Here is a 23,825-nt window from a genome sequence, read left to right as displayed (position 1 = left end):
ATGTGAACAGCACAGCTTTGGATGATTTACAGTTTGAGGGTGGAGGTTGGGAAGCCAAAAAGGCATTGGAGAACTTGAGCCTCAAGATGGCGAAGGTACAGATAAGAATTTTGCAGACTTGGAACTAGGCGATCTTGGTAGTGGATAGGATATGGGCATTTACACTTCCAACAACAAAGTTGTGTGTAGTCTGAGTGAGCAGCCAGGGAGCGATATGGGATTGAATGGTAATGAGGCAGAGCTTCTGATGGGGTCAAAATAAATGGCTTCAATCATCCCAATGTTAACATGTAAAAAATTCTGACTCATCCATGACAACATCAGAGAGGCAGTCTGACAGCACAGAGATGGTTGTGAGGTCGAGCGACATGGTGAAGAGGTAGAGCTGCCACACTTTTCAATTACTGCCTCATCTCCATCTTTCCCTTTTGTTTTTAAAGTAATAGAACTCGCCATTACCTCGCAATTGCGCTTAATCCTCTCTTTGTCCGAGCCCCAGCAATCAGGCTTCTGTGCCACCCACAGCGCCAAGACCACATTGATCCGTCATCATCGGCATCCTGTGGCGGTGGTTCATTGTCCCTCCTCATCCTCCTCAATCTCTCTGCTGTTTTTTTTAAACTGTCAACCCACCATTCCATCCTCCTCAAACATTTCTCCTGCAGGCCACACAAGTGCTTTTGTGGTTTAATTCTTGCTTGTTACTTCATAGATACTGCATCGCCTCAAATGGCTTCTCCACCTGCATGCCTCACCTTTATCCCCCATCTCTGTAAATTATATCTCCCCCTTGGAAACATGGGGTTAAGTTGCACATGTACACACAATGGCATTCAGCAATACCTTTGCTTCCTCGTGCCGTGGCTCAGTTGGTAGCACCCTCACCTCTGAGTCCAGAAAGTTGTGGGTTCATGTCCCACTCTTGAGCACAAAAATCTAGGATGATACTCCAGTGCAGTACCAAGGGAGTGCTGCACTGATTGGAGGAGCCGTCTTTTCGGGTGAGGTGTTAAACCGAGGCCCCGACTGCTCTCTCAGGTGGATGTAAAACATCCAATGGCACTATTTTGAAGAAGAGCAGGGGGGAGTTATCCTGGTGTCTTGACCAATATTTATCCCTCAATCAACATCACTAATAAGCAGATTATCTGGTCATTACCACATTGCTGTTTGTGGGAGCTTGCTGTGCGCAAGTTGGCTGCCGCGTTTCCTAATTACAACAGCGACTACACTTCAAAAGTATTTCATTGGCTTTAAAGCACTTTGGGACATCCTGAGGTCATGAAAGGCACTATATACATGCAAGTCTACCTATTCGATCCATCCCAAGGCTTTTGCCACCCTCTTCAACTGTCTATCTGACATTATAGAGTCATAGAGTTTTACAGCACAGAAAGAGGCCCTTCGGCCCATCGTGTCTGCGCCGCCCATCCATCCCTGTCCAGTCTAATCCCATTTTCCAGCATTTGGTCCATAGCCTTGTATGCAATGGCATTTCAAGTGCTCATCCAAATGCTTCTTGAATGTTGTGAGGGTTCCTGCCTCTACCACCCTTTCAGGCATTGAGTTCCACATTCCAACCACCCTCTGGGTGAAAAAGTTCCTCCTCAAATCCCCTCTAAATCTCCTGCCCCTTACCCTGAATCTATGCCCCCTTGTTATTGACCCCCCTACTAAGGGGAAAAGTTCCTCTTTATCTACCCTATCTATGCCCCTCATCATTTTGTACACCTCAATCAGGTCCCCCCTCAGCCTTCTCTGCTCCAAGGAAAACAACCCCAGCCTGTCCAGCCTCTCTTCATAGCTGAGGCGCTCCATCCCAGGTAACATCTTGGTGAATCTTCTCTGCACCCTCTCCAAAGCAATCACATCCTTCCTATAGTGAGGCGACCAGAACTGCACACAGTACTCCAGCTGTGGCCTCACCAGCGTTTTGTACAGCTCCATCATAACCTCCCTGCTCTTATATTCTATGCCTCGGCTAATGAAGGCAAGTATCCCATATGCCTTTTTAACCACCTTATCTACCTGCTCCGCTGCCTTCAGGGATCTATGTACATGTACACCAAGGTCCCTCTGACCCTCTGTACTTCCTAGGGTCCTACCACTCATTGTGTATTCCCTTGCCTTATTTGTCCGTCCAAAATGCATCACCTCGCACTTTTCAGGGTTAAATTCCATTTGCCACTTTTCCGCCCATCTGACCAACCCGTTTATATCGTCCTGTAGCCGGAGGCTTTCCTCCTCGCAATTTACCACCCCACCAATTTTCGTGTCATCTGCGAACTTACTGATCATACCTTTTACATTCTCATCCAAATCATTTATGTAGATTACGAACAACAAGGGACCCAGCACCGATCCCTGAGGTACCCCACTGGACACAGGCTTCCAGTCACAAAAGCAAGCTTCAACCATCACCCTCTGCCTCCTGCCACTCAGCCAGTTTAGGATCCAACGCGCCAAGGCACCCTGGATCCCATGGGCTCTTACCTTCTTAACCAGTCTCCTATGCGGGACTTTGTCAAAAGCTTTACTGAAGTCCATGTAAACCATGTAAACCACATCCACAGCATTTCCCTCATCCACCCCACTAGTCACCCCCTCGAAAAATTCAATCAGATTTGTCAGACATGATTTACCCTTGACAAAGCCATGCTGACTATCCCCGATTAATCCTTGCCTCTCCAAGTGGAGATTAATTTTGTCCCTCAGAATTTTTTCCAATAATTTCCCCACGATGGCCTGGATGAATGAAAATTTCTTCCAACCAAATATCAGCAATCCTCTTCGACTTCTGTTAACAGTTGCCTCTGTCCTTGATTCCATCAACTTCCCTAGCTGCCACCTTAGGCTAAGCCCAGACATGTGGAACCTTGTTGTACTACTTGATCCCGAACCTGGCTTCAGTCCCTATATCATATATTACCACAACCACTTTATTCCTCTTCCAAAGAATTACCTGCCTCCGCTCCCAATGCTGAAATCCTATTTTCTCCGATGCTCTTCTTCCTAGCTTCCCCATGGCCATGCTGCACAAACATCATGCAGAATGCCAAAGCCTGCAGCCTCATCCACACATAGTCCTGCCCCAGCATCTTCGTCCCGCTCCATTGGCAACCCTTTCCCATGAGAACAGATTATATTCCACAGCTTCATCTTCAAATCCTTGCTCCTCGTCATGCCCACCATCTCTTCTAGCTATATGTGTAACGTGCGCTCCCTGTTTCTCAGAGACCAAGTTACTTCTTGCTTCCAGCTCTCGCTGCTCCACCATTGGCAGCTGGCCTCAGGACCTTCCTTCCTCTGTAACTATGACTTGTCGCCTCCTTCCCTTCTTTCAAAAACCTCCTGAACAGCCTTCTCTTCAACAACCATAGAATCATACAGCACAGAAGGAGGCCATTTGGCTCACGGAAAATGTTTTGTTTTCAAGTACAGGAAACTCTTTTTTATCCGGCACCGACGGGACCGGCGTGGTGCCGGTTTATCAAAAAGTCCAGCTTACAGAGAGGTATACTTAAAAGGTACGAGAGCTCCTTACACAGCAACAAATCCAGGCTTCCCTGTTGCTTAGCAACAGGTGCAGGAACCCGGCCACAAGATCCAGGCGTCCCTGTTGCTTAGCAACAGGTGCAGGAACCCCGGTTACACAGCCACAGATCCAGGAACAGCCACTAATGTGAAGTAAAACTTACCTGAACCTACTCCTGAATTTTGCCGGTTAACAGAGATTTCCGGTTATTTAGGTGCGAGTTTCCTGTATATTTCAAAAATCCCTTTTGAAAGTTGCTATTGGATCTGCTTCCACCACCCTTTAAGGCAGTGTATTCCAGATCACAACAACCAAGCCCTCTTTTCCCTCCTGCTCATTATCCGCCCCCTAGTAAAGTAGTCTGAGATAACACTCTGTGGATGAGGAGTGCTATAGAAATGTAAGCTATTGTTGCTATGTGTGAACCTGGACATTGAGCATCGACACACCTTGAATGGGCATCACAACCAAGCCCAATCTCGTCCAAACACTTGTTAATAGGGATAGCGATCAGGAGTGGAGGCCCTGGCGGAATTCCACCCCCCCCCGCCAACCCCCTCAATCCCAAGCCCTGGAGTGCTGAGGCCAATTGATTATTTATTTATTTACTTTTTTTTTCTTTTGAATAATTTCTTTTAAAAATAATCTTTTTTTTCCCTCTGTCCCACTCAACAATTGACCTGCATTTCGCAAAGTCAAAAAAAAAAATCTACCGCCGATTCTCGCCGACTCCTGGAAGCATCTTTGTGTCCTGAAAATATCTTTCTTGCTGCGTGGAAGAAATCTGTATAATCCTATGGGAATGGGTTGCTTGAATTAGGAACATAGCAACAGGAGTAGGTCATTCAGCCCCTCAAGCCTGTTCCATCATTCAATTAGATCATGGCTGATCTGTAACTTAACTCCATTTACCCGCCTTGGTTCCGTAACCCTTAATACCCTTGCCTATCAAAAAGCTATCAATCTCAGGTTTAAAATTTTAAATTGAACTCAACAACTTTCCAGATTTCCACTATCCTTTTTATGAAGAAGTGCTTCTTGACATCACCCCTCAACGGCCTAGCTCTAATTTTAAGGTCCCCTTGATTTGGACTCCCTCCACCACAGGAAATAGTTTCTCTCTATTCACCCTATCAACTCCTTGAATCATCTTAAACACCTCAATGTGATCACCCCTTAATCTTCTATGCTTAATGAATATCAGTCTAGTCTATGCAACCTGTATTCATAATTTAACCCTTTTAGCCCCGGTATCCTTCCTGAGGTGCGGTACCCAGATCTGAATGCAGTACTCCCGATGTGGTTTAACCAGAGCTTTATATAACTTAGATTCCACTCCTTTATATTCCAGCTCGCTTGGGATAAAGGCCAACAATCCATTAGCCGTTTAAATTATTTTTTGCACCTGTCCTTTCGCCTTGAGTGATTTCTGTACTTGGGCCCCTAAATCTCTCCGCTCAGCCTCAGTTCCTAGTGTCTCGCCATTTAGAAAATACTCTGGTCTATCTTTCTTAGATCCAAAGTGGATGACCTCACACTTCCCCACACTGAACTCCTTCTGCCACAGTTTTGCCCACTCACTTAATCTATCAATGTCCCTTTGCAACTTTCTGCTCCTGTCTACACTTACTGTGCCCTCTAACTTGGTGTCGTCAGCAAACTTGAATATACCTTTATCTAAGTCAATTATAAATTCACAGTACAAAAGCAAAATACTGCAGATGCTGGAAATCTAAAATAAAAACAGCATTTTTTGTTTTAATATTATAAATTCACAGTTATCCATTCACAGTATTATGAATTGACAGTACCTTAATGCTGGGTGGTCAGCTTGTAGTTGAATACAGTGATGGTTCCCTGTTGCATAACCCTTTGACCGTGGTGATGCCAGAAACTGACCTTGTGTGAAATGAAAGAAAAAGAAATGTCAATATAATGGCAGGTTTTCAAGAGCAGCTTTCAATCAAGCTGTCTTGGAATTACACAGAAGCAACGAGTAAGAGGTAGAAGGAGATTTATAGTGAGGAAATGAAAAAGAGAGATAAACTGTAACTATAGTCATACACGTAGTCCAACAATCCCACTAAGCGGCGCTACCGCACAGTGGTCTGGAGGTCCCACACCTGCTTTTATACGAGAGAAACCACGCATGCGCGAAAATTTGAATGGGCCGCACAGCCAGTTAAAGGGACGGCGCACAAAAAAAATTAGAGGGAACAATGATGTAGACTTGTATTCTTTTACATCAGGTTACAACTTTTTTCAATGTTCTCTCCTGAAGGCACTGAGCTATGGCAGGTGGTGCTGGCAGTTATCTGGCATCTCACCCACCTGATCATTCTGAGGGCATGTGATTTGTCGCAATGCAAAACGGTGACAAATCCCTTGATTGTTTACACTTATGACATGTAGCGCAGTTTGCTACCCAATTTTGGATTTAAAGTCCCAGTGATCATGCCAGTTTCTGGCTTGTCTCAGTCATTCTTCAGGTGTGAGCCTCAACAGCGAACATCAGCAGTCTTATCTACCATGGAGGAATTCACAACCAAGCCAGATTCAATCATCAGAAGATGTCGAAATATATTTGCATATTCATTGGAGGAGTCACTGGTGCAAATCCCGTGTAAAATGGGATTAATGTGCTTGGAAATTAGAGTGCCGACTTTAAAAGCCAGTTTGGACTGACAATTGCAGCAGCAAGGTGGAGGAACAGTAAAAGTGCTTGCCTTACTCAGTTCTGTTGAGTCTGTGTTTTCAAATGCAGTTATACTGAATAACAGGACACAGACTACAGAAGTAAGTAAACAGGTCTTTAGTGATTGAGGGTCAGGGCTGAACTGAGATACACTTTGCTCCGCCGGGTTTATATACCGGTGTGGTCACCACCGGTACTACAATGTACAGGAGCCATCAAAAAGTAGTCCATCACCTTAAGGTATCCTCTTAAGGTGGTACAGGTTACATACACTACAAGTTCATTGTCAGGTAGCTTGATTGGATGTTTCATGAGTGCGTTTTGTGCCACATATCAAGAATGTCTGCCAAGGAACCAATTGGACCTGTAAACCCTCTTCAATGAAATAGGGCAGGGGAGAACCAGACTGCAGGGTGCCCATGGGAAGACAACTCCAAAAAAATTGTCCCTCTTGCCGTGTGAAGAGTGGTGACAAAGGCACCACGTGCAACCTCTCTCACTCACCGGACTGCAAGCTAGTTCCCCGAGAAGGTCAATGATCTAACCAGGGAACATTCACATATTAGTCACTCTCCCTTTTCTTCCATGAGCACCAGCACACTCTTCACCCTCACAAATTAAAAGCTGCACAAATAGCCCTTCACGGAGCCTGCAGTGCATCTTGTAGATGGCACACACTGCAGCCACGGTGTGCCGGTGGTGAAGGGAGTGAATGTTTAAGGTGGTGGATGGGGTGCCGGCCGATCAAGCGGACTGCTTTGTCCTGGATGGTGTCGAGCTTCTTGAGTGTTGTAGGAGCTGCACTCATCCAGGAGAGTGTTCCATCACACTCATGGAGGTTGGAGTCATATAGGAAAAGGTGCACTTACTTGGTGCTGACTTATTCAATCAGGTGATTATCATATAGGGGGAAAGAAGTCTGATGTGTTGTAATCTTCTAAAATGGACACTAGGTTGAAGGTTTAGTCCTTTACTTGATGGTGAGGGAGGAGTTAAGGCACTGGTGACAAAGGTTGACTATGTTAAACAGAAGAGAAGACTTCAGCGATCAGTTGTGCTCTGCTCTTCCTTGCAACAGTCCCTTTAAGACCCCGATGGTCCTTCTTGATGACCACTCTGGTAGAGGCACCTATTGCATTGTAGCATTCCTCTGCTGCTGCTTAGGTCACTCAGATAAGGGGCCTCAGATTTCCACCATATACATCAGCAATCGATAGATTTTTGAATATTAAGGGAATCAAGGGATATGGAAATAGTGCAGGAAAGTGGAGATGAGGTAGAAGATCAGCCATGATCTTATTGAATGGCGGAGCAGGCTTGAAGGGCCGAATGACCCACTCCTGCTCCTATTTCTTATGTTCTTATGTTTTTATCAATGATTTGGATGAAGGAATAGAAAGTTCTATATCCAAGTTTGCAGATGATACTAAGTTAGGAGGCACAGTAAGTTGTGTACATGGGAGCAGGAAGTTACAAAGGGTCATAGATAGATTGAGTGATTGGGCAAAACTGTGGCAGATGGATTTAATGTGTGGTCATCCACATTGGATCCAAGAAAGGTAAATTGTAATGGTGAGAGACTAGGAACTGTGGAGCAGGGTGTCCAGGCAAATCACTAAAAGTTAGTGCAAAGGTACAAAAAGGCTAATAGAAATTTGGCCTTTACCTCAAGTGGGCTGGAATACAAAGGGGAGCAAATTATGCTTCAGTTGTATAGAGCCTTGGCCACATCCCATCTGCATTCAGTTTTCTGGCACCGCACCTCAGGAAGGATACACTGACCTCGAAGGTGGTACAGCCCAGATTCACCAGAATGATACCCGGGCTAAAAGGATTAAATTATGAGGACAGGTTGATATACCTATCAATTCGTCCAATAAAAAGCGACGAGTTAGGAACGTAACTAAAGGTTTTTATTGACTAAATAACAGAGCCCACCCTCGTGGGTGATCGGGTCCAACAAGGAGGAATACCAGCCAGTCGACTACCTTTATACCTGGGCAGGTAGGTGGAGCCATGGGCGGAGTCGGAGGTGGTCAGCCCAGGTATAACAGCGCGACAAGAGGCGACCTCGTATCGTGATACAACAGTGATAACGGTGATAACAATACAACAGTGATAACTATAGTGTAACGATAAAGGTGGTTTACCACATTCACCCCTTGTTTAGATTTGAGTCCGGCGGGGTGAAGTGTACTACCAGTTCTGGTATGTCAGTCTGTCCGGAGGCCTCGTAAGCCTCTCCGATCGTCGCAGCGGCGGTGCTGCATTATCCGGTGTTAGTGCTGGTGTCTGCGTGGTCGGCGAAGGCTCGTGGGGTTCCGGCATGCCGTCTACCTGGGCTGGAATTGGGGGGGTGGTGGGGGGGGGTAAAGGTGGTGTCTCCGGAGTGCCCGAGGGTGCGAGGTCTCGTAAGGAGACAGTGTCCTCCCGCCCGTCTGGGTAAGCCACGTAGGCGTACTGGGGGTTGGCGTGCAGGAGGTTCACCCTCTCGACCAGGGGGTCTGTTTTATGGGCCCTCACGTGCTTTCACAGCAAGACGGGCCCCGGAGAGGTCAGCCAGGTTGGTAGAGTGGTTCCCGTAGTCGACTTCCTGGGGAAAACAAACATTCGTTCATGGGGGGTGGCGTTAACGGCAGTGCAAAGTAGTGACCGGATGGAGTGCAGCGCTGTCGGGAGGACTTCCTGCCAGCGGGAGGTTGGGAGGCCCTTAGACTTTAAGGCTAAGAGGACGGCCTTCCATACCGTCGCGTTCTCTCTTTCCACCTGGCCGTTCCCTCGGGGGTTGTAGCTGGTGGTCCTACTTGCTGCAATACCTCTCGCTAGTAGGAACTGACGGAGTTCCTCGCTCATGAAAGAGGAGCCCCGGTCACTATGTATATAGTTTGGGAACCCGAACAAGGCGAAGAGGTCGTTCAGGCATTTAATGACCGTGGTACTGGTCATGTCTGGGCAGGGGAAGGCAAAGGGGAAACGGGAGTACTCATCAACAATGTTGAGGAAGTACACATTACGGTCAGAGGACGGGAGGGGCCCCTTAAAGTCGATGCTCAGGCGCTCGAAGGGGCGGGTGGCCTTGATCAGGCTTGCTCTGTCCGGCCTAAAGAAGTGCGGTTTGCACTCGGCGCAGGTCTGGCAGTTCCTGGTTATGGTCCTGACCTCCTCGATGGAGTAGGGCAGGTTGCGGGCCTTAATGAAGTGGTAAAGTCTGGTGACCCCGGGGTGGCAGAGGTCGTTGTGGAGGGTCTGAAGTCTATCACTTTGCGCGCTGGCGCATGTAATTCGTGACAGAGCATCGGGGGGTTCGTTCAGCTTACCTGGCCGGTACAAGATATCATAATCGTAGGTGGAGAGCTCGATTCTCCACCTCAAGATCTTGTCATTCTTGATTTTGCCCCTCAGCTTGTTATTAAACATAAAAGCGACCGAACGTTGGTCGGTAAGGAGGGTAAATCGTTTGCCTGCCAGGTAGTGCCTCCAGCGTCGTACCGCCTCCACAATCGCCTGGGCCTCCTTCTCGACCGACGAGTGTCGGATCTCAGGGCCCTGTAGGGTCCTTGAGAAGAAGGCCACCGGTCTCCCCTCCTGGTTAAGGGTGGCGGCTAGGGCGAAGTCGGATGCATCGCTCTCGACTTGGAAGGGGATGGACTCATCCACTGCGTGCATAGTGGCCTTGGCAATGTCTCCCTTAATGAGGGAGAAGGCTGCGCACGCTTCCTCCGTAAGGGGGAAGGATGTGGACTTCATGAGGGGTCTGGCTTTGTCCGCATAATTGGGCACCCATTGGGCATAGTAGGCGAAGAGCCCCAGGGTTCTCTTAAGTGCCTTAGGGCAGTGGGGGAGGGGTAGCTCCATGAGGGGGCGCATTCTTTCGGGGTCGGGGCCGATGAGTCCGTTCTCTACTACACAGCCAAGGATGGCAAGGCGCGAGGTGTTAAACACACATTTCTCCTTATTGTAGGTGAGGTTCAGCCGTTGGGCTGTACGGAGGAATTTCTCCAGATTCACGTCGTGGTCCTGCCGGTCGCGGCCGCAGATGGTGACGTTATCTAGGTAGGGGAATGGGGCCTGCAGTCCGTTCTGGTCAACCATCCGGTCCATCTCCCTTTGGAAGACCGAGACCCCGTTGGTGACACCGAAGGGGACCCTAAGGAAGTGGTATAGGCGCCCATTCGCCTCGAAGGCGGTGTACTGGCGGTCCTCGGGGTGGATAGGGAGTTGGTGGTAGGCCGACTTAAGGTCGATGGTCGAGAATACGCGGTATTGTGCAATCTGATTGACCATGTCAGATATGCGGGGAAGGGGGTATGCGTCCAGCTGGGTGTATCTGTTTATGGTCTGGCTGTAGTCGATGACCAGGCGATTTTTATCGCCGGTCTTAACGACCACGACCTGGGCACGCCAGGGGCTGTTGCTCCCCTCGATGATGCCCTCCTTCAGGAGACGCTGCACCTCAGAGCTAATGAAAGCTCTGTCCCCAGCGCTGTACCGCCTGCTCTTGGTAGCGACGGGTTTGCAGTCGGGGGTGAGGTTAGCGAACAGGGAAGGTGGCGGCACCTTGAGGGTGGATAGGCTGCAGGTGTTACGCGGTGGGCGGTTTAACCTTCGCTGGTTGTCGACTGTGAGTGGGGGGAGGGGTCCACCGTATGCTAGGGTTACACTTTGGAGGTGGGATTGGAAGTCCAGCCCTAGTAGGACGGCAGCGCAGAGCTGGGGGAGGACGAGGAGTTTAAAGTTTTTATACTCTGTACCCTTAACCGACAAGGTCACAGCACAGTAGCCGCTAATGTCCGTGGCGTGGGACCTCGATGCCATCGAGATTCGGTTGCGCGTTGGCAGGACAGGGAGGGAGTAGTGGCTCACCGTGTCTGGGTGGATGAAGCTCTCCGTGCTTCCGCTGTCGAACAGGCAGGTCGTGGCGTGGCCGTTTACTTTGATGTCCATCATCGACTTGGACAGGTGGTGTGGGCGGGCTTGATCCAGAGTGACGGAGGCTAGCGTGTAGGTAAGCGAGTCGTTGTCGTCTGCGGGCGAGGCGGTCGTCGGGTCCGGGGGCCCGGTGGCAGTCGGGCGTGGTGGGTAAAATGGCGTCTCCCACGAGGTAGGACAAAATGGCGGAGAAGATGGCTGCCCCCATAACTCACATGAGGCACTATTGGGGTCGGTTGCCTTGATCAAAGATGGCCGCCCCCATGACTCACGTGTGGGGATACTGGCCTCAGTTGCCGTGAAAGAAGATGGCCGCCCCCACAGTTCGCATGAGGCACTGCTGGCCTCTGAAGATCCGCTCCTGCAGGCCTTAGAGAAGTGGCCTTTCTTCCTGCAGGTTGTGCAGGTAGAGTTCCTGGCTGGGCAGCGCGACCTCGGGTGCTTCTCCTGGCCGCAAAAGAAGCAGCCGGCGGCCCGATCGCGGGTGCCCGATGTCGGAGCCGGTACCGGGGGTGGCGGGCCCGGTCGGGTCCGGGACGCCGACGCTGAGGTAGGTCCCGGGGGCGGCGCTGCGAAGGGTATTGCGGTAGGGGTCGGGCCCGAGTCCCAGGGTCGCGAGCAGTACCTGGAAAACGCCTCCTGGTCCTGATGGGCCACCTCCAGGGAGAGAGCGAGGGCTTCAGCTTTGTCCAGGTCGAGGTCTTTAGCTTCAAGCAGTCTTTGCCGTGAGTAGTCGGACCGTAGGCCTTTCACAAAGGCATCGCGGATATTATCTTCCGTATTTTCAACAGCCGTCACCGCTTTAAAGTCACAGTTCCTGCCGAGTGCTCTTAGCGCCCGTAAAAATTCAGCTACAGACTCTCCTGGCTGTTGCGGGCGGGATCTTAGGAGGTGCCTGGTGTACATGTAATTTACCGGGCTGCGGTACTGCTGTTTCAGTAGGTTGATAGCGGCCTCGTACGTAGTCGTGTCCTGGATGAGTGCGTATACTCTCGGGCTCGCTTGGGCGTTCAGAAGTCTTAGTTTGGATCTCTGCGGGGCGCCGGATTCTTCCAGGTAGGATTCGAAGCAGTCCAGCCAGTGTTTGAAGTTGAGGGCTGCGTTTGCTGCCTGTGGGTTTAGATCCAGGTACGGTGGTTTGAGGGCTTGCAGCCAAGCCGGCTGGTGTGGCTGTGCTTCTGGGAGGGCTTCTGGCTGGCCAGTAGTAGACATCTTTAAAATTTAGTCAATAAAATTGATATACCTATCAATTCGTCCAATAAAAAGCGACGAGTTAGGAACGTAACTAAAGGTTTTTATTGACTGAATAACAGAGCCCACCCTCGTGGGTGATCGGGTCCAACAAGGAGGAATACCAGCCAGTCGACTACCTTTATACCTGGGCAGGTAGGTGGAGCCATGGGCGGAGTCGGAGGTGGTCAGCCCAGGTATAACAGCGCGACAAGAGGCGACCTCGTATCGTGATACAACAGTGATAACGGTGATAACAATACAACAGTGATAACTATAGTGTAACGATAAAGGTGGTTTACCACACAGGTTGAATAAACTTGGCTTGTATTCCCTTCAGTTTAGAAGGATGAGGGCAGATATAATTGAGGTGTTTTAAAATGATAAAATGATTCAATAGGGTATATACAGAGAGGTAATATCCTCTAGTGAGGGAATCCAGAACAAGAGGGCACAATCTTAAACTGGAGCTTAGCTATTCAGGAGTGAGATCAGGAAGCCCTTTTTCACACGAAGGGTAGTGGAAATCTGAAATTCTCTAGCCCAAAAAGGCTGTGGATGCTGTGCCAATTGAGATTTTCAAGACTGCGATCGACAGATTTTTGTTAGGTAAGGGTATTAAGGGATATGGTTCAAAGGCCACTAAATGGAGTTGAAGTACAGATCAATAACTAGGGAGGTAGATAGGGCTTTAAACTAAATAAGGGGAGGGTGGGGGGAGGGTCCCGGTGGAGAGAAATCTAGAATGCTAAAGAGAAAAGACAAGGAAGCAGTGCAGGAAAGGGATTGGGGTAAGGATAACCAGATTGTGTCAGGAAGAGACACAGTGTACAAACAAAGGAGTGCACTAACAAATAGGGTCCGGGTAAGAAAAAATGGTAATAAGACAAATAGGGCCATAGCACAAAAAAATGTTCAGAAGTCTAAAAATGTTAAAAAGACAAATCTAAAGGCACTGTATCTGAAAGCACGAAGCGTTCGTAATAAGGTAGATGAATTAACAGCGCAAATAGATGTAAACGGATACGATATAATTGCGATTACGGAGACATGGCTGCAGGGTGACCAAGGCTGGGAGCTGAATATCCAATGATATTCGATATTTAGGAAGGACAGGCGAAAAGGAAAAGGAGGTGGCGTGGCGTTGTTAGTAAAGGATCCAATCAGAGCAATAGTGAGAAAAGGTATTGGCTCAGAAAATCAAGATGTAGAATCAGTCTGGGTGGAGCTAAGAAGCACCAATCTTCACTAATCTTTTTCTTTTTACATACTTGTAGCAGCTTTTACAGTCCGCTTTTATGTTCCTTGCAAGTTTACGCTCATACTCTATTTTTCCCCTCTTAATCAATCTGTTGGTCCTTTTTTGCTGAACTCTAAACTGCTCCCAATCCTCAGACTTGCTACTTTTTATGGCATCTTTATATCACTCCACTTTGGATCCAATAGTAGCCTTAATTTCTTTTGTTAGCCATGGTTGGGCCGCTTTTCCTTTTGTGTTTTTGTGCCAGAAAGGAATGTGTAACTGTTGCAACTCATGCATTCGTTCCTTAAATGTTAGCCATTGCCTATCTACCATCATGCCTTTTAATGACACTTCCCAATCTATCATAGCCAACTCACTCCTCATACCTTTGTAGTTTCCTTTATTTAGATTTAGGACCCTAGTTTCAGATTGGACATTTTCACTTTCCATCTTAATGAAGAATTCTATTCTGTTATGGTCACTCTTCCCTAAAGGACCCTGCACAATAAGATTATTAATAACCCCTTCTCATTGCACAATACCCAATCTAGGATAGCCTGTTCCCTAGTTAGTGCCTCAACGTACTGGTCTAAAAAAAATCTCGTACACACTCCAGGAATTCATCCTCCACAATATTATTGCTAATTTGGTTTGGCCACTCTATATGTAGATTAAAGTCACCCATGATTACTGTAGTACCCTTGTTACATGCATCTATAATTTCCTGTTTGATGCCATCCCCTACATTACCACTACTGTTTGGAGGCCTATAGACAACTCCCACCAATGTTTTCTGCCCCTTGGTGCTTCTTAGCTTCACCCAGACTGATTCTACATCTTGATTTTCTGAGCCAATATCCTTTCTCACTATTGTTCTGATTTCATCCTTTACTAACAAGGCCACCCCACCTCCTTTTCCTTTTTGCATATCCTTCCTAAATATCGAATATCCTTGGATATTGCGCTCCCAGTCTTGGTCACCCTGCAGCCATGTCTCTGTAATCGCTATTATATCGTATCCGTTTACATCTATTTGTGCTGTTAATTTGTCTACCTTATTACGAATGCTTCGTGCATTCAGATACAGTGCCTTTAGATTTGTCTTTTTAACATTTTTAGACATCTTAAGATTTTTTTGTACTATGGCCCTATTTGTCTTATTACCATTTTTTCTTACCTGGACCCTATTTCTTAGTGCACTCCTTTGTTTGTATGCTGTGTCTCTTCCTGACACAATCTGGTTATCCTTACCCCAATCCCTTTCCTGCACTGCTTCCTTGTCTTTTCTCTTTAGCATTCTAGATTTCTCTCTACCGGGACCCTCCCTCACCTCCCTTATTTAGTTTAAAGCCCTATCTACCTCCCTAGTTACTCGATTCGCTGGAACTCTGGTCCCAGCAAGGTTTAGGTGTATTCCGTCCCAACGGAACAGCTCTCTCTTTCCCCAGTACTGGTGCCAGTGCTCCACGAGTTGAAACCCCCTTCTCCCACACCAATCTTTGAGCCACACATTCATCTCCCTGATCCTATTGACCCTATGCCAATTTGCTCGTGGCTCCGGTAATAATCGAGAGATTATGGCCTTTGTGGTTCTGCTTTTTAATTTAGCCCCTAGCTGCTCAAACTCTCTCAGCAGAACCTCTTTCTTTGTCCTACTTATGTTGTTGGTACCTACGTGGACCACGACAACTGGATCCTCCCCCTCCCACTCCAAGTTCTTTTCTAGCCCGGAGGAGATGTCCTTTGCCCTGGCACCGGGTAGACAACATAGCCTTCGGGACTCACGCTCCTGTCTGCAGAGAACAGTGTCTGTCCCCCTAACTATGCTGTCACCTACTACAACCACCTTTCTTTTTACTCCCCCCACTTGAACGGCTTCCTGTACCATGGTGCCGTGGTCAGTTTGCTCGTCCTCCCCACTTGTCCACAAGAGTTGCAAGAACCTCGAATCTATTGGACAAGTGCAGGGACTGAGGCTCCTGCAATACTACCTCCTGGATCCCCGTACCTGCCTCATCGCAGTCACACCCTCCTGTCCCTGACCACGTGTCAATTGTAAAGTATTTAATCGAAGGGGCGTGGCTGCCTCCTGGAGTTGTTGATGTACAGAGGGACCTTTTACACCAATCACTGAAATCAAACATGCAGGTGCAGCAAGCAGTTAGGAAGGCAAATGGTATGTTAGCCTTCATTGTAAGAGGATTTGAGTACAGGAGCAACGATGCCTTACTACAGTTATACAGGGCCTTGGTGAGACCACACCTGGAGCACTGTGTGCAGTTTTGGTCTCCTTGCGTAAGAAAGGATATACTTGTCATAGAGGGAGTGCAGCGAAGGTTCACCAGACTAATTCCTGGGATGGCAGGACTGTCGTATGAGGAGATATTGGGTCAACTAGGCCTGTATTCACTAGAGTTTAGAAGGATGAGAGGGGGATCTCATTGAAACGTATAAAATTCTGACAGGGCTAGACAGACTGGATGCAGGGAGGATGTTTCCCCTGGCTGGGGGGTCTAGAATGAGGGGTCACCATCTCAGGATATGGGGTAGGACATTTAGGACTGAGATGAGGAGAAATTTCTTCACTCAGAGGGTGGTGAACCTGTGGAATTCTCTACCACAGAAGCGTGTGGAGGCCAAGTCATTGAATATATTTAAGAAGGAGACAGATAGATTTCTAGACACAAAAGGCATCAAGGGGTATGGGGAGAGAGTGGGAATATGGTATTGAGATAGAGGATCAGCCATGATCATATTGAAGGGCGGAGCAGGCTCGAAGGGCTAAATGGCCTACTCCTGCTCCTATTTTTCTATGTTTCTATCCAAGACATAGTTGAATGGTGGAACAGGCTCGAGGTGTTGAATGGCCTACTCCTGTTTCTATGTTCATCACAACTTCCTGCATCTCCCATATTGACATGCAGGATTCTTTGCATTCTGTCCCACAATCTGTACATTCAGGGAGTGGAAGCTCTCCCTGTTGAAGGAGTTGATAGGTTTGAATATAGGAGCTTGCAAAGCAACATGGGTGCCATCTACTGCACCCTGGACCTTTGTAAACATTGAAAACCCTGTAAAGGTGGAAATCCCTAACTCGCTACTCCCTTGCTATGATGCTAAACGAGATGAATTCCCCAGTTCGCCTGAAAAGTGCACCCATCACCTGATGCATAACTTGCTGATATTACAGAGATTCCCCCATGGTTGCCTGAAATGACCTGGTGCAATACATTTGAGCCTCCTTGTTCTTTGAATAATGCCTGGGTACCTTTACAACCTATCTGAACCACAAGACTAGGCAGACAGGCCTCTGCTTAGTAGCTCATCTGAAGGAGAACATTTCGAACAATGCCTATGAGGAGAGATTGCGTTGACTAGGCCTATATTCTCTAGAGTTTAGAAGAATGAGAGGTGATCTCATTGAAACATACAAAATTCTTACAGGGCTTGACAGGGTAGATGCAGGGAGCATGTTTCCCCAGGCTGGGGAGTCTAGATCCAGGGGTCACAGTCTCAGAATAAGGGGTCGGCCATTTAGGACTGAGAAGAGGAGAAACTTCTTCACTCAGAGGGTGGTGAATCTTTGGAATTCTCTACCTCAGAGGGCTGTGGAGGCTCAGTCATTGAGTATATTCAAGACAGAGATCGATACATTTTTGGATATTCAGGGAATCAAGGGATATGGGGATAATGCAGGAAAGTGGAGTTGAGGTAGAAGATCTTATTGAATGGCGGAGCAGGCTCGAGGCGCCAAATGGCCTACTCCTGCTCCTAATTCTTATGTAATGCAGTACTCCCTCAGTGCTGCAGTGGAATGTCAACCTAGATTATAGGGTAAAATTCTAGATTCCATGAGTTCCAGTGGGGAGCTTGGACAGAGGTAGAACTACAACACTATAGTGCCGGTTCTCTAACCCGTGCTCCCTGTGATCATGGGTCCCCACTGGGAATATGGGATCAGAGTGTTTATCCTGAGGGGTTCATTTTGTGAACTGGGGCTTGAACCTACAACATTCTGACTTAAAACGGGGACTGCTTCCAACTAAATAGTGGAGGGGGGGAGGGTTCAGGTGAGGGGAAATTTAAAAAGTCTAAGAGAAAGGAGAAGGCAATAGTGAAGGGTAGTGATAGGGGTAATGATAACCAGAGTGTGACAGGAAGGGATAGAGGGTATAAACATAAGGGTGCATGAGAAAGTAGAGTCAGAATAGGGAAAGATGGTAAAAAGACAAAATTAAAAGCTCTTTATCTGAATGCATGCAGCATTCGTAACAAGATAGATGAGTTGACAACACAAATAGAACTAAATCGGTATGATCTGATAGCCATTACAGAGACGTGGTTGCAAGGTGACCAAGGCTGGGAACTGAATATTCAGGGGTATTTGACATTTCGGAAGGATAGGCAGAAAGGAAAAGGAGGTGGGGTAGCTCTGTTAATAAGGGATGAGATCAGTGCGGCAGTGATCATCTGCAGTATTTTGCTTCTGTGTTAATTACTTCTTCTTGGCTAACTGTGCAACACCTTGGGATGGGCTGGGGTGACACCAACCACAATAACAGGAATTTCAGTCTTGCTGTATGCAAATTTAAAAAAAAAGTGATTTGAAAAACAAAGTAATTATCTGCACAAACATTTTTGTGTCATTCTGTGCATGCGCTTGGTTGGCCCTGGCCCGTTTTGCGCTCCAGTGTGAAATTAATTTTGGTAGGAAGAATTCAGAAGGACAGACAGAAAGGAAAAGGTAGCTCTGTTAATAAAGGATGAGATCAGTGCAGTAGTGAGAAATGATATTGGCTCAGAAGATCAAGATGTAGAGTCAGTTTGGGTGGAGATAAGAAATAATAAGGGAAAGAAGTCACTGGTGGGAGGAGTCTATAGGTTCCCTAACAGTAGCTACACTGTAGGACAGAGTATAAATCAAGAAATAATGAAGGCTTGTAAGAAAGGTACTGCAATAATCATGGGCGATTTTAATCTTCATATAGATTGGACAAATCAAATTGGCAAATGTTGCCTTGAGGAAGAGTTCATAGAGTGTATTCGGGATGGTTTCTTAGAACAATAGGTTGTGGAACCAACCAGGGAGCAGGCTATTTTAGATCTGGTAATGTGTAATGAGACAGGATTAATTAATGATCTCATAGTAAAGGATCCCCTAGGAAAGAGTGATCATAGCATGTTAGAATTTCAAATTCAGTTTGAGGGTGAGAAACTTGGGTCTCAAACTAGTGTCCTGAACTTAAATAAAGACAATTACAAAGGTATGAAGACAGAGTTGGCTAAAGTGGACTGGGAAAATAGATTAAAGGGTAAGATGGTAGATAAGCAGTGGCAGATATTTAAAGAGATATTTCATAACTCTCAGCAAAGATATATTCCAGTGAGAAAGAAAGACTCTAAGATAAGAATGAACCTTCCGGGGCGAACTAAGGAAGTTAAGGGTGGTATCAAATTAAAAACAAAGTCATACAATGATGCAAAGATTAATGGTTGGCCAGAGGATTGGGAATTTTTTAGAAACCAGCAAAGGACAACTAAAAAATTAATAGAGAGAGAAGATAGATTATGAGAGTAAACTAGCAAGAAATATAAAAACAGACAGTAAGAGCTTCTACAGGTATATAAAAAGGAAGAGAGTAACTAAAGTAAACGTTGGTCCCTTAGAGGATGAGGCTGGGGAATTAATAATGGGAAACAGGGAAATGGCAGAGACTTTGAACAAATATTTTGTATCGGTCTTCACGGTAGAAGACACTAAAAGCATCCCAGTAATAATAGATAATCAAGGGGCTATAGGGAGGGAGGAACTTAAAACAATCACTATCACTAGAGAAAAAGTACTAGGCAAACTAATGGGACTAAAGGTGGACAAGTCTCCTGGACCTGATGGCCTGCATCCTAGGGTCTTAAAAGAAGTGGCTGCAGAGATAGTGGATGCATTGGTTGTAATCTACCAAAATTCCCTGGATTCTGGAGAGGTCCCAGAGGATTGGAAAACCGTAAATATAACACCACTATTCAAGAAAGGAGGGAGACAGAAAGCAGGAAACTATAGATCAGTTAGTCTAACATCTGTTATTCAGAAAATGCTAGAGTCCATTATTAAGGAAGTAGTAGCAGGACATTTAGAAAATCATAATACAGTCAAGCAGAGACAGCATGGTTTTATGAAAGGGAAATCATGTTTGACAAATTTGCTAGAGTTCTTTGAGGATGTAACGAGCAGGGTGGATAAAGGGGAACCAGTAGATGTAGTTTATTTGGATTTCCAGAAGGCATTCGATAAGGTGCTACATAAAAGGTTACTGCACATGGGGTTGGGGGTAATATATTAGCATGGATAGAGGATTGGCTAACTAACAGGAAACAGAGGGGGTGATTTTGCCAATGTGGAGCTTTTGGAGGCAGGACTTCCACTTGTCGGGTTTCAGTCCCGCTTCCATCAACTTCTGGTCAACCCACGCTATTTTCCCTTGATTAACCTTGTTAAGTCCGCCCAGCGGGTTTAGCAGGCCAATTAAGGGAAAGCCGATTGCAGAGAACGTCAATGTATGATGTTTCATCTGTCGAAAACTTTTGACAGATGAATTGTCATCATTTGATAGCTCTGTGAAGCTGTCAAACAGTGACATTCTCCGTAGTTTGATGAGGTCTTGAATTCAAGACCTCATCAAACCTCTTTCTTTTGCAGAAATGAGATGGTTGTTGCATTGGAGAATGCAATGGCCATCTGTCATCTCTAACGCGGAGGTGCGAGACTCTCCGCATACCCACCGACTGAAGCCTGCAGGAAGAAACAAAGGTAAGTACACTTTTACTAACACTTTGCACTTACCTCAGATACTCACCTCTCCACTCTTGCACCCAACACTTACCTTCATAGCACACTTTCGCACACCCCCAACCCCGCAGACCCACTACTCGCCTCGCTGATTGGTGGGTTTTGGAGCCTTCGGGAAGCCCGCACTTGTGAGGGCAAAAAGGGGATAATCCTATTTTCTGCCTGTTAACTACCTGTTAACAGGCAGTTAATAGGCTTTAATCCCTTCCCACCTCCAAGGAGACGGGACTTGGCGCGGGATGGCTACCCGCCTCCTGGGATGATGGCATGGAGGTGGGTTGGGGGCGGGTTGGGAACCCGCCCCCAAATTCTGCCATTTTCCCGGCAGTCCAGCCTCCATATCCGCCTCCCCAGGGCTGGCAAGATCGCGCCCAGAGAGTCAGGATAAATGGATCATTTTCAGGTTGGCAAACTGTAACTAGTGGGGTGCCACAGGGATCAGTGCTGGGGGCTCAGCTATTTACAATCTATATTAATGACTTGGATGAAGGGACCGAGTGTAATGTAGCCAAATTTGCTGATGATACAAAGATAGGTAGGAAAGCAAGTTGTGAAGAGAACACAAAGAATCTGCAAAGGGATATAGATAGTTTAAGTGAGTAGCCAACAATTTGGCAGATTGAGTATAATGTGGGAAAATGCGAGGTTATCCACTTTGATAAGAAAAATAAAAAAGCAAATTATTATTTAAATGGAGAGAGACTACAAAATGCTGCCGAACAGAGGGATCTGGGGGTCCTTGTACATGAAACACAAAAGGTTAACTTGCAGGTACAGCAAGTAATTAGGAAGGCAAATGGAATGTTGTCCTTTATTGCAAGGGGGATGGAGTATAAAAGTAGGGAAGTCTTGCTACAACTGTACAGGGTGCTGGTGAGACCACATCTGGAGTACTGTGTACAGTTTTGGTCTCCTTATTTAAGGAAGGATATACAGGTAGACTATCCTTTATCCGAACTTCCGAAAACCGAAACCCTCTAAAAACCGAAAGTTTTTTCGTTCAGCGTAAGTCGTGCGCACGACATGACCAGAGTGGCGCACGACTTACGCTGAGGAGGGCAGAGGGTCACTGAGTTCCCTCCTGGGTAGGAGATTGCAGGCCGAGCCGGGCAGTGTGAAGGAGGTATACCGGGAGAGTGAACCCAACAATACAGTGGCCCATCCGATAGCTGCAGCGGCCTGTCCGATATTCTTTTCTCCCCCCCCGACCCCCACCCTTTCGGATAAGGGATAGTGTATCCTTTATCTGCACTTCCGAAAACCGAAATCCTCTGAAAACCGAAGGTTTTTTCGTTCAGCGTAAGTCGTGCGCACGACCCCGACCCCCACCGACCCCCACCCCCGACCCCCCGCCGCCGCCGACCCCCGCCCCCGACCCCCCGCCGACCCCCCCGCCGACCCCGACCCCCGCCGACCCCCCCCGCCGACCCCCACCCCCGACCCCCCCGCCGACCCCGACCCCCGCCGACCCCGACCCCCGCCGACCCCCACCCCCGACCCCCCGCCAACCCCCACCCCCGACCCCCCGCCGACCCCCACCCCCGACAAATTTCCCAGTCTTATAAAATACCTTCTGAAATCCGAAATTTTCCGAAAACTGAAACACGGCTGGTCCCGAGGTTTTCGGATAAAGGATAGTCTACCTGTACTTGCATTGGAGGAAGTTCAGAGAAGTTTCACTAGGTTGATTCCTGAGATGAAGGGGTTGTCTTATGAGGAAAGGTTGAGCAGGTTGGGCCTATACTCATTGGAGTTTAGAAGAATGAGAGGTAATCTTATTGAAACGCATAGAATTCTGAGGGGGCTTGACAGGGTAGATGCAGAGAGAATGTTTCCCCCCGTGGGGAAATATGGAACTAGGAGGCATAGATTCAGAATAAAGGGTCGCCCATTTAAAACGGAGATGAGGAGGAATTTCTTCTCTCAGGGTCGTGACTCTTTCGAATTCTCTTCCCCAGAGAGCTGTGGAGGCTGGGTCACTGAATATATTTAAGGTGGAGATAGACAGACTTTTGAACGATAAGAGAGTCAAGGGTTATGGGGAGTGGGCAGGAAAGTGGAGTTGAGGCCAAGACCAGATCAGCCATGATCTTATTGAATGGCGGAGCAGGTTCGAGGGGCCGAATGGCCTACTCCTGCTCCTATTTCTTATGTTCTTATGTAACTGAGTGAAGCTGGTGGACTGGAGAGAAATAAACAGAGACAGGAGAGGAAAGTGGCAATTAATAGGAATGAAAAAGGAGGTTGGTGCAAAAGAGAGATACAGATTTATATATATTTTAAACTCTACAATATTCATTGAATCATACAGCACAGAAGGAGGTCATTCGGGCCATCATGCCTGTGCCAGCTCCTTGAAAGAGCTCTCCAAATACTTTCACTTACTTACACTTTCCTCATAGCTCTGCAAATATTTCCTTTTGGTATTGAATCAAGATGATCTAATTATGCAGATACTATTACTGACACCATTCAGTAATCTTTGCCTATACTTCGGAGCTAACAAAACTGCTGGTTAGGATTCGGAGCAAGTTTCCCCGATGAGCTGGTGATTAAAGTCACCACCTTCTGTAGCACTGTGCCACATACATCAGAAGGTCTTAGTTTGAATCCCCAGGCTGTGTTGAGGTAGCTAATCTCACCAAGGCTTCTTCGACAGCACCTCCCAAACCCGCAACCTCTACCACCTAGAAGGACAAGGGTAGCAGGTGCATGGGAACACCACCACCTCCAAGTCACACACCATCCTGACTTGGAAATATATCGGCCGATCCTTCATCGCCGCTGGGTCAAAATCCTGGAACTCCCTCCCTAGCAGCACTGTGGGAGCACCTTCACCACACGGACTGCAGCGGTTTAAGAAACGGCTCACCTACCACCTTCTCAAGGGCAGTTAGTGATGGGCAATAAATGCTGGTCTTGCCAGCGACGCCCACATCCCAGGAACGAATAAAAAAAAGTTTGAGATTTAGGAACGGAAAGGTTTATTAATCCACGTTTCGTTGCAGGTGTACAGTGACTGCCAGTCCTTCTCTGGATTCTACTACGATCTGAAATCTGAAAAAGGGGCAGGCTTGTTAGGTCAAATGGCATTTTATTGTTTCTAAAAGAAACCATGGCGAGATTAGCTACCTCAACACAGCTTGGGGATTCAAACTATGACCTTCTGATGTATGTGGCACAGTGCTACAGAAGGTGGTGCCAAGTTTCTGTGGAATAATGGCAGTGTAGCTCAATGACGTTAACCATGTCTCTGAAAAATGTAAACATTTTTAAGGAGAGAGTTCACATGGGAGTACCTTACACTGAAAGCCATTTTCTGTGCAATAGTGCCCTGCCCTCCTTGAAT

At 47.2% G+C, this 23,825-nt stretch overlaps 1 protein-coding gene across 1 annotated transcript in view; it reads right to left on the bottom strand.

The window, feature by feature from the left end:
* Positions 1-23,825, bottom strand: part of LOC147123749 (sperm flagella and cilia-associated protein 1-like) — a 180,049-nt gene that overhangs the window by 35,162 nt on the left and 121,062 nt on the right. The window contains exon 5 of the mRNA XM_085975655.1: positions 5,347-5,434. Within this exon, the coding sequence (XP_085831781.1) occupies positions 5,347-5,434 (88 nt within the window). The remainder of the gene's footprint in view (positions 1-5,346; positions 5,435-23,825) is intronic.

This window comes from Somniosus microcephalus, chromosome 2 (assembly GCF_052327205.1).
Source record: "Somniosus microcephalus isolate GS21.2 chromosome 2, FLI_Smic_1.0, whole genome shotgun sequence".
Taxonomy (NCBI): Eukaryota; Metazoa; Chordata; class Chondrichthyes; order Squaliformes; family Somniosidae; genus Somniosus; species Somniosus microcephalus.
This window is presented reverse-complemented; position numbering and strand designations above follow the sequence as displayed.